Source organism: Lineus longissimus, chromosome 8 (assembly GCF_910592395.1).
Source record: "Lineus longissimus chromosome 8, tnLinLong1.2, whole genome shotgun sequence".
Lineage (NCBI taxonomy): Eukaryota > Metazoa > Nemertea > Pilidiophora > Heteronemertea > Lineidae > Lineus > Lineus longissimus.
The window spans coordinates 273,114-283,917 of record NC_088315.1 but is presented as its reverse complement, the minus strand read 5'-3'; the positions used below and the strand labels follow the sequence as shown (position 1 = coordinate 283,917).

The window sequence follows — 10,804 nt, the reverse complement described above, 5'->3', positions numbered from 1 at the left end:
CATTTACTTTTATTACTAAATTGACACATACATGTATATGTAAATGTTTAAAGCTATCCTAAAATGCTATTGTTTTCACATCTTCTATAAAGTAAATAACTAAACGAGCTAAATGAACCATGTCTAAAGCACCTTTGAATTGATTTGGATAAAATCAGCAGAGTTCACAGAATATTGGCACGCGGCGTGTAGCCTATAGATGATAGACACTGAATAAAGTCATTGTCACCGGACCACTGCACAGATAAATCATCAACACCACACCAGTAGGAAACTTTAGGTGCAGTGTGTCATTAGTTCTGTCAGTGAAGAGAAGACTCACAAGTTTATTCGTCAAAGCAGACCAGAAAAGAAGATTGCATGGCAATTGAGGGGATTCTTCCGGGAGATTCTGCGTACCCTCTTGAATTTGAGTACACTTCCCTGGTTACCTTCTATCAAGATCCAGAATATGATTGTCTAAACTAGTAAAAGTCAAAATACCAGTAGAACTGGCAATATCCGCAGTCAGATGTTTTTATGATACAAGGCAAGCCAAGCTCGCCTCTAAATAGTTGTCAAAACAACCAGCCAAGCTTCATTTGCGAATTTGCTTCCGAATTTGCTTCCATCTTCCAGGCATGTCACAGATACACAACTTGTTTATTTACAGTTATGCCACTGCCCACCATGTCCAGCAGACTTTGTGAGATCTGTTACATCAGAATATGTGTGGTAAGCTGATGATGAAGATCATGACAATGTCAAGGTCAAACATGGTGAACTTAGGCCGTCACTCCCTGTCAGCTGGACCCCATACCAGCCGTGCAACCAAAGCAGTGGTTGTCGTTCTGTATCATTCTCCCATGAAGGTCATCACACTTTTCAATGTCAAACACAGACAGTTCATTGCCTGCATCCCCTGAAACCAAAAAAAGCTTGATTTACAAACAACAATCAACTGCTATAAGAACCAGATGGATGAATATGAAATGTGGTCAGACAGGACTTGCAGATATGGAGCTTGATCACCGGAGCAACAGCAGATCCAGCAACAACATTGACTATCAGTAGCCACATGCCTAGAAGCAACCACACTGTCTGGCAGAGTCGAACCAATGATCTCCGAGTCAAGAGTCAAATGCTAAACCACAATGCCAGGTTGTAGAGCTCACCTTTCATGGTAAGCATGAGTTGCTGGTTGAAATCACAGTCGTAAAACTTGCCGTCCCAGTTGACGTTGAGTGTGTTGCGGCACATCAGGTTGTCCATTGTTGCAATGTTGTAATTCCTGATCAGCAGGTGCATGTAATCATCCAGTTCATGTCTGAAATTGATGAAAGTAATGACAGGGTTTTCACTAATACCACGTCTATTTGTCATAATCTCTACATTATTGGTGAATGTCTTATTCTTAACAAGGCATATTGGAGAGGCTTTTGTCACAGATACTTGGCCAAACGAAACACTTTAACAAAGGACTACCATTAGTACACCAACCATACCTTTTGGTTTCTAATTTAAGTCAAATGAATGCTCTCTGAGAGATTTCTACCTGTTGTAAAGGAAGTCAGCAAATCTCTTGATGGGCATGTTGGTTATGGTAAAGAGTTTGTTGAATTTGATACCAAACGTCTCCGCTAACTCCTCCTTGTATTTCTCTTCAAGCTCTTTTTGAGGCGGAGGCAAGAATGCACCTATGAGAGGGGGAAATCGGTAAGTCAAATCACAGGGCAAGAGTGATAGGGTCATGATTAGAAGGTTGGATCAACAACCTGAAAGTTTATCATAAAACGCTTCGGGGAGGAACCCACACTTGTCTAACTTGGCAGGTTAACCTGCAATATGGCACATCACAAGGCTGTCACCAAGTCACCCATTGCGATGGAAATCAGAATAAGATCAAGCAGAATAGTACAATATCAAAATGTTGAAATTCATATGAGCTAGAATAATGTTGAAATTACTACCGGTACTAGTAAAGGTTCAAAAGGACAGAAACCACTGCTTTTGCTCACCAAGTGGGTTATAAACCAAGTCTAGCTCTAACCCAGTTCCCGGCAGGCCATATCCCAATGAGTTCAGGGTGAGAAGAGCTTGGATACTTTTGTCAAACGTTCCAATACCGCGTTGTAGGTTCACATTCTTCTTGGTGTAGCACGGGAGCGAGGCTATCACATGAATCTGATGCTTTGCAAGGAAATCGGCCAGATCTTCTTGCCCTGGAAGAGAATACAGTCATGGGAATGGACATGAGATCGTGAGAGCTGAAAGAACAGCAGAGGTGTACCCTGGGAAGGGCACATCAATAGGATATCAGCATCCAAATAAGTCGTGCTCATTTTCTCTACAGTATGCGACAAAGTGATGACAAACCTGAGATAACGGTTCTATGCGTTGGCAAGTTTCATCCCTGCCCAAGTCCTTTTCTTACCAGGTTCAAGAAGTGCAGTCAAGTTACAGCGATCGATCACTTTCTTGCCAAGAGCTGCTGCCTCTTTTGCCAGGAATCTGAATTCGGTGCATAACTCTGGGGCGCCACCTGTTATGTCCACAGTGTGAACGGATGAGCTGCCAGCTGCGATATCAAGACACTTCATGGCAGTCTCGTGGTTCATAATCTCCTTCCTCTTGGGCGACGACTCGACGTGACAGTGGTTGCACGCCTGGTTACAGTAAAGACCGATATTCAACTGTAACACCTCAATCGAAGTCTTTACAGGAATAAGCTCATGATCTGGAATGAAAAAGAATAGAATCTCTTAGTCTTAGTCCGTGAAGACGTCTGCTAAAGAGATGGTCCACGGAACACCTAACCCCAAATGTTCTTCCTTGCCAATCAATGGTTCTCATTCTGCTCACCTTGCTTGCGAAGTTCTTGCTTCTTCTGGTTCCAGAAGTCGACGAAGTCAGGCATCCCCAAGTTATCCAATGCCCTTTGTCTTTTCTTCTTTTCTTGCAAGGTTAGTTTCCTCTGGCCGAACTTCCTCAGGTTAGCAGCGGTGATCTTGAAGTCTTCGTTATCCTCCATTTCTTTCAGGGTGGATACGACCAATGAACCCTGGGGGAACAATACAAAAATTGAAACCTCATCAGACCACAGACCCAGGTCAAATCTTAAAAAATGATTTTCATAACTACAACACCGCAATTGCACACTAAATCCTACTAACCTTTGTCCTTGCTTCCAAGTCTTTCAGTCCTATCCAACTTGGAGGTGGCTTGGTTGGCCTCTTTAGTTTATGAATGTGCACATTGACATCTGTGTTGTAATCAGGCAAGTCGGGTTTTAGTTTTAATGTTTTCGCATCATCCTTGTCAGTTAATCCACTGGTGGTGTGAAACCCTTGTGTCTTGGGGAAAGCAAGTGTGGTCTCCTCGCCTTGTCTCCTCAGCTGACACATTCGAACTGGACACCGTCTATGGAAGTCTCTCACAATTTTTCCTGCCAACATCTTCGACATAATTTCTACAGCACTTGTACATAGAATGATTTAGATGGAATATTATGATGACTGATGTGTCAGTGAGTTATTATCAACGAGACCCTGCAAAGCCGTGCTTTGTAGACCACCAACCGGATTGAGATGTGAAGACACACCCGTATACTAAGATAATAAAGAGAGATGGCAAAACAGGGTTGCCAGAACAGTGCATTACACCATCCAACTTGACAAATTTACTCTCGTGCCAACATCCATGACATCAAGCCAAGGCTCTGTCTATGGGCTGTTATTTCCGCATTAAATGATGTCCTAAAACGCGTCTTTATAACTGGCGACTCGTGTGTGTGTGTAGAGCAACCCGTGCGTACAGAGCAAAACGCGTGTATCTAACTCGCGACCCCTACAAAGAACATAACGCGAATGTATAACTACTGTCGCATAAACGTGCCGTCGGATAACTAGTGTCGGATAAGTGCTGTCGGATAACTGCTGTCGCATATAAGGTTCCTCAGCCTCCCGCATCGCGGCGCTAGTTATTATTACTTTTGTTCTAAGCGACGTAATCCCGAGTTTGAGACAGAAGAGAAAAATGGCTACTAATCAAGATCCACATGTGCTCCAGCGGGCAGCACGCATGCTGCAAGACGTTGTGAATTTGTTGGGCAGGCCTACCCAGGACCAGGTCCCTCTTGATAATCGGGTTGATAATATTGCAGCATCTGCTAAGTGCAAAACAAGGCTATTTGAAGTGCGCCTACTACATTACAGTTAGGCCCCTACCAATTGGTAAATCGTATGTCGCTTAGAGCAAAAACCATAATCATCAAGACACAAGAGCGCCGCGATGCGGGAGGCTGAGGAACCTTATATGCGACAGCAGTTATCCGACAGCACTTATCCGACACTAGTTATCCGACGGTACGTTTATGCGACAGTAGTTATACATTCGCGTTATGTTCTTTGTAGGGGTCGCGAGTTAGATACGCGCGTTTTGCTCTGTACGCACGGGTTGCTCTACACACACACACGAGTCGCCAGTTATAAGACCCCCTTTAGGAGGGGCTCTTAAGATACACGTGTGTGCGGGAGTATATAATAAGCCCCCCTTTAGGAGGGGCTCTTAAGATACACGTGTGTGCGGGAGTAGATAATGTAAATGAATGATGAGAAATAAAGAGAGATTGTATATCCTACAAACAATTTTTTTTGGTATTTTTCTGAATTAACTCCGTTGAGTTTACCGATTTCTCCGCGATCTTCCGGTGGTGGTTGCTATCCCATTGGTTGAAATTAATTTAAATCTTCATGGGAATTCGCTACATCATATGCCTAAGAAATTGGCCAATTATATTAATATTTTTATCAGAGAAATATCCGTCCTAAATAATGACAGAAAAGGGTGGTTTATTTCAATTTTGTGTCGACATGATCAGGGTCACGTGACATAAAAACAAAACACTCGCACACACCCGTCCAAAAAAGGCACTTTAAGAAAAACAAATACGTTTTTCCAGCTTAAAACCACACTGACGACTAAGTTATATTGGTCTTCTGCCCAAATCTGAAGTATCAAATTGAATCACAAACTAGAACTAGCTCTATTTAGCTATAGTTGCGTGAAAAATTCGGGTGAGCGACGTACATTCTGTACCCTAGCGGCCAATAATTAAACTACTTTCAGCCGTCTGCTCCGGTCTCGTTAGGGAGTTTTTCCCAAATGTACGCGATGATGACGTGCCCCATTAACAGGACGTAACATCTATTTTAAAATGCGTTTCGAAAGTGAATGCATGAGGACAACCCATTTGTGTCGTATATCACTGGAAACGCCCGATTCCCGTGAATAAGGTCAATCACAATGTATTACATTACCAAAACAAAAATGTGTCGGAAGGAACTATATGGATGGTCCCATCGCACCCCCCCTCCAGCAGTATGACACAGAAGGGCTAGTTGACTGTTCACCGGGGGGGTTTGGGGGGAGCTTCCCCCCAACGCACTGGTAAAAACCTATGTCGACGGAGGGGGGTTTGGGGGGTGTCCCCCCATTGTAACAGCTGTAGTTGTTAGAGCTTGCACTTAACATATGCTCGTAGGGGGGTTCGGGGGAGCTCCCCCGACCTAAAGGGGGGCTCACTAAGTTCTTGACTTTACATATTAAGCCCCCCTCTTAGGAGGGGCTCTTAAGATACACGTGTGTGCGGGAGTATATATTGTAAATGAAGAGAAATAAAGAGAGTAATTATTGTATATCCAACAAACATTTTTTTTTGGTTTTTCAAAATGGCGCTGAATAAATAAATCAGACCAGTTGTAGCGCTGAATTATAAATCAGACCAGTTGTAACAGGTTACGAGAACATCTAATTTAAATCTTCATGGGAATTCGCTACATATGCCTAAGAAATTGGCCAATTATATTGATATTTTTATTAGAGAAATATCCGTCATAAATAATGACAGAAAAGGTGGTTTTATATCAATTTTGTGTCGACATGGTCGAGGTCACGTGACATAAACAAAACAATCGCACACACCCGTCCAAAAAAGGCACTTTAAGAAAAACAAATACGTTTTCCCTGCTTAAAACCACACTGACGACTAAGTTATATTGGTCTACTGCCCAAATCTGAAGTATCAAATTGAATCACAAACTAGAACTAGCTCTATTCAGCTATAGTTGCGTGAAAAATTCGGGTGAGCGGCGTACATTCTGCACCCTAGCGGCCAATAATTAAACTACTTTCAGCCGGCTGCTCCGGTCTCGTTAGGGAGTTTTTCCCAAATGTACGCGATGATGACGTGCCCCATTAACAGGACGTAACGTCTATTTTAAAATGCGTTTCCAAAGTGAATGCATGAGGACAATCCATTTAAGTGTCGTATATCACTGGAAACGCCCGATTCCCGTGAATAAGGACAATCACAATGTATTACATTACCAAAACAAAAATGTGTCGGAAGGAACTATAATTACTATATGGATGGTCCCATCGCACCCCCCCCCTCCAGCAGTATGACACAGAAGGGCTAGTTGACTGTCCACCGGGGGGGTTTGGGGGGAGCTTCCCCCCAACGCACTGGTAAAAACCTATGTCGACGGAGGGGGGTTTGGGGGGTGTCCCCCCATTGTAACAGCTGTAGTTGTTAGAGCTTGCACTTAACATATGCTCGTAGGGGGGTTCGGGGGAGCTCCCCCGACCTAAAGGGGGGCTCACTAAGTCCTTGACTTTACATATTAAGACCCCCTTTAGGAGGGGCTCTTAAGATACACGTGTGTGCGGGAGTATATAATGTAAATGAAGTGAAATAAAGAGAGTAAATATTGTATATCCAACAAACATTTTTTTTTGGTTTTTCAAAATGGCGCTGAATAAATAAATCAGACCAGTTGTAGCGCTGAATTATAAATCAGACCAGTTGTAACAGGTTACGAGAACATCTAATTTAAATCTTCATGGGAATTCGCTACATATGCCTAAGAAATTGGCCAATTATATTAATATTTTTATTAGAGAAATATCCGTCCTAAATAATGACAGAAAAGGGTGGTTTATTTCAATTTTGTGTCGACATGGTCGAGGTCACGTGACATAAACAAAACAATCGCACACACCCGTCCAAAAAGGCACTTTAAGAAAAACAAATACGTTTTTCCTGCATAAAACCACACTGACGACTAAGTTATTTTAGTCTACTACCCAAATCTGAAGTATCAAAATGAATTACAAACTAGAACTAGCTCTATTTAGCAAAAGTTGCGTGAAAAATTCGGGTGAGCGACATTCTGAACCCTAGCGGCCAATAAATAAACTACTTTCAGCCGTCTGCTCCGGTCTCGTTAGGGAGTTTTTCCCAAATGTACGCGATGATGACGTGCCCCATAAAACAGGACGTAACATCTATTTTAAAATGCGTTTCCAAAGTGAATGCATGAGGACAATCCATTTAAGTGTCGTATATTACTGGAAACGCCCGATTCCCGTGAATAAGGCAATCACAATGTATTACATTACCAAAACAAAAATGTGTCGGAAGGAACTATAATTACTATATGGATGGTCCCATCGCAGCCCCCCTCTCCAGCAGTATGACACAGAAGGGCTAGTTGACTGTCCACCGGGGGGGGGGGGGGGGTGGGGGAGCTTCCCCCCCCCCAACGCACTGGTAAAAACCTATGTCGACGGAGGGGGTTTGGGGGGTGTCCCCCCATTGTAATAGCTGTAGTTGTTAGAGCTTGCACTTAACATATGCTCGTAGGGGGGTTCGGGCGAGCTCCCCCGACCTAAAGGGGGGCGAGCTCCCCCGACCTAAAGGGGGGCTCACTAAGTCCTTGACTTTACATATTAAGCCCCCCTCTTAGGAGGGGCTCTTAAGATACACGTGTGTGCGGGAGTATATAATGTAAATGAAGTGAAATAAAGAGAGTAATTATTGTATATCCAACAAACAATTTTTTTTGGTTTTCAAAATGGCGCTGAATAAATAAATCAGACCAGTTGTAGCGCTGAATTATAAATCAGACCTGTTGTAACAGGTTACGAGAACATCTAATTTAAATCTTCATGGGAATTCGCTACATATGCCTAAGAAATTGGCCAATTACATTGATATTTTTATTAGAGAAATATCCGTCATAAATAATGACAGAAAAGGTGGTTTTATATCAATTTTGTGTCGACATGGTCGAGGTCACGTGACATAAACAAAACAATCGCACACACCCGTCCAAAAAAGGCACTTTAAGAAAAACAAATACGTTTTCCCTGCTTAAAACCACACTGACGACTAAGTTATATTGGTCTACTGCCCAAATCTGAAGTATCAAATTGAATCACAAACTAGAACTAGCTCTATTCAGCTATAGTTGCGTGAAAAATTCGGGTGAGCGGCGTACATTCTGCACCCTAGCGGCCAATAATTAAACTACTTTCAGCCGGCTGCTCCGGTCTCGTTAGGGAGTTTTTCCCAAATGTACGCGATGATGACGTGCCCCATTAACAGGACGTAACATCTATTTTAAAATGCGTTTCCAAAGTGAATGCATGAGGACAATCCATTTAAGTGTCGTATATCACTGGAAACGCCCGATTCCCGTGAATAAGGACAATCACAATGTATTACATTACCAAAACAAAAATGTGTCGGAAGGAACTATATGGATGGTCCCATCGCACCCCCCCCCCCCCCCTCCAGCAGTATGACACAGAAGGGCCAGTTGACTGTCCACGGGGGGGGGTTTGGGGGGAGCTTCCCCCCAACGCACTGGTAAAAACCTATGTCGACGGAGGGGGGTTTGGGGGTGTCCCCCCATTGTAACAGCTGTAGTTGTTAGAGCTTGCACTTAACATATGCTCGTAGGGGGGTTCGGGGGAGCTCCCCCGACCTAAAGGGGGGCTCACTAAGTCCTTGACTTTACATATTAAGACGCGTTTTAGGACATCATTCAATGCGGAAATAACCGCCCATAGATTCCCTCTTGGACCTGCTTCTCTAGCCTCTTCCGTTTGCGGAGGGCAGAAATTAGATTGCTAACTGCCAGATGTAACAAATGGATCAGACACAGGTTTCGCACCCAAAATAGATATTTCACAACTTCTTTAAACACTAATGGCATGATTAGAGATTTTTTATCAACATCGTTTGAATTGGTGCAGTATATTGCAGAGTACAAAGATATGAGCATTGTTACAGAAAGCAAGAACATTTCCACCACGCCATCTTGCGATGCATGTACGTACTGCATACGGTGCCAGCATACATACTTCGTTGATACTACATAATTGTCAAGGGGAAATATTACTATAATATTAGAAGTGATAACAAGATGACAAGCCGTCCGTGAGACTGCATGGACACTGATAGTGAGGAACCACAAATCGAGTGAAGAACGATGCCTGCACCAGCACAAACAAAAAGGTCAGCAGATCCAGATTCAAACTCAAAGTCTCATCCAGATGATCCCACGCCAAGAAACTTTGCCTTGAATGCTGACGATTGTCAGTTCACAAACAGAACATCTTCTGTGTTTGGTTCACTCGCATCACTTGAGGACAAACATGTTCAGCATGTTAGGCACAGTGACTTCAATGAGGAGCGTTCTCTATGGAAGAGTGACCCAGACATGGAGGATAAAGTGTCTGATTCACAGTCTAACAGACGCTCGTTAGATCAACCCTTTGGTAGATCTTCTCCGCCTTTCTCTGGGCAGGAAAAGGCAAGAGACAGGGGACGTGGGTTCAAACGTCCCCACCCAGCGTCCTGCGGACGTGGGGGCAGAGGGAGAAGTAATGTGCCAGGATTCCGTACCGAACCCGGTAAATGGTGCAGATACGATCTAACTTCTGTAAGCTCGAACGATATGTCTGATAAAACCAATTCAAAGACGGCGCTTGATTTTCTAAATGAACTAAAGGATCGGAAAGAAAGTGAATCGATGGACGTTGAGGAGTTTGACATGTCTGAGAACTTGCATCATATTGTGTTCAAACGTCCTGACAAAAAGGATGCTCCTGCTGCAGCAGGGAGCTCAGCTTCTGGGGATGCTGATTCTACGTTTGGGTCCTCCCAGGTGGTGCCAGTGCCACCTAGTCAGGGCAAGATACTAATGCCAGAATACGTCATCGGTGAAAAGGTTAAGAAACCAAAACCCAAGCCAAGCTGGGCGAGTTCGAAAGCGGCAACGGCTTCAGCTGAAACAGTCCAGCTCGATCACATAAAAGATGTGGAGGCTGATACAAAAGAACTGCCAAAAGCTGACACCTTGGAGATGGCAGATGGCATTGTGTTTAAGAGTGCCAAGGGAAAGGGGAAACATCATGTCCGGAAACGGCATACGGAGGAGGAAGACAATTAGCACAATCTGAGGACACTTTTCATCATTATATGTCGGAGCCAATTTGATCAGGAACTTGCTTGTCCATCTCCTTCTACTGAACAGTCCAGTATTCGGTCACTTCTCATCAAGAGATGAAAGGTCTTGAATATTAGAGAACAGCACTTTCGAGGCGAAGACAATGTCACATCATGCTTGGGATCGGATGTCCTCTTCACATAAACCTCTGCTACAAACTCGCTCCAGTGCTGAAATTTAAAAAATTCAAACAAGGAACAAAATCAGCACCTCTACTGTCAAGATTGCATCTGCTAATGTAAAAATCACTGATACTTTAAGTCATGTTGTCTCCCTTATTTCAGTGTTATTACAAAAGGTCTAATGTAACCGTGAACCTGCTGTTACTACAATTTCTACTGAAGAATTCTTTTTAATAAAGGTGAACTGGTCTTTGTAATCATAATGGTTTATTCTTTTCATTTGTTTTCCAACTGTGCCTCATCACAGAGACATGTATACAAAACGCCACCTTAAAGAGACAATAT

General features: G+C 43.3%; 2 protein-coding genes across 2 annotated transcripts; one reads left to right on the top strand and one right to left on the bottom strand.

Annotated features, from left to right (window-relative positions):
• Positions 1–7: 7 nt before the first annotated feature.
• Positions 8–3,727, bottom strand: LOC135492402 (uncharacterized). The gene is made up of 7 exons (XM_064778869.1): positions 3,153–3,727; positions 2,842–3,040; positions 2,414–2,716; positions 1,998–2,201; positions 1,535–1,676; positions 1,155–1,306; positions 8–901 (listed from the first exon to the last, which is right to left on the bottom strand). The coding sequence occupies exons 1-7, from the start codon at positions 3,441–3,443 to the stop codon at positions 783–785; spliced, it is 1,410 nt and encodes a 469-aa protein (XP_064634939.1). The 5' UTR covers positions 3,444–3,727; the 3' UTR covers positions 8–782.
• A 5,276-nt stretch (positions 3,728–9,003) lies between these two features.
• On the top strand, positions 9,004–10,707 carry LOC135492387 (uncharacterized). The gene has a single exon (XM_064778836.1). The coding sequence runs from the start codon at positions 9,318–9,320 to the stop codon at positions 10,278–10,280; it is 963 nt and encodes a 320-aa protein (XP_064634906.1). The 5' UTR covers positions 9,004–9,317; the 3' UTR covers positions 10,281–10,707.
• The last annotated feature ends 97 nt before the right edge of the window (positions 10,708–10,804 follow it).

Bases quoted from the DNA above. Each gene is read 5' to 3' on its own strand.
- LOC135492402 (XM_064778869.1), bottom strand. From the start codon at position 3,443: ATGTCGAAGATGTTGGCAGGAAAAATTGTGAGAGACTTCCATAGACGG. The intron at 1,677-1,997 runs GTGAGCAAAAGC...CCCCTCTCATAG, and splicing joins CTTGGTTTATAACCCACTTG to GTGCATTCTTGCCTCCGCCT. The intron at 1,307-1,534 runs GTAGAAATCTCT...CATCAATTTCAG, and splicing joins GCTGACTTCCTTTACAACAG to ACATGAACTGGATGATTACA.
- LOC135492387 (XM_064778836.1), top strand. From the start codon at position 9,318: ATGCCTGCACCAGCACAAACAAAAAGGTCAGCAGATCCAGATTCAAAC.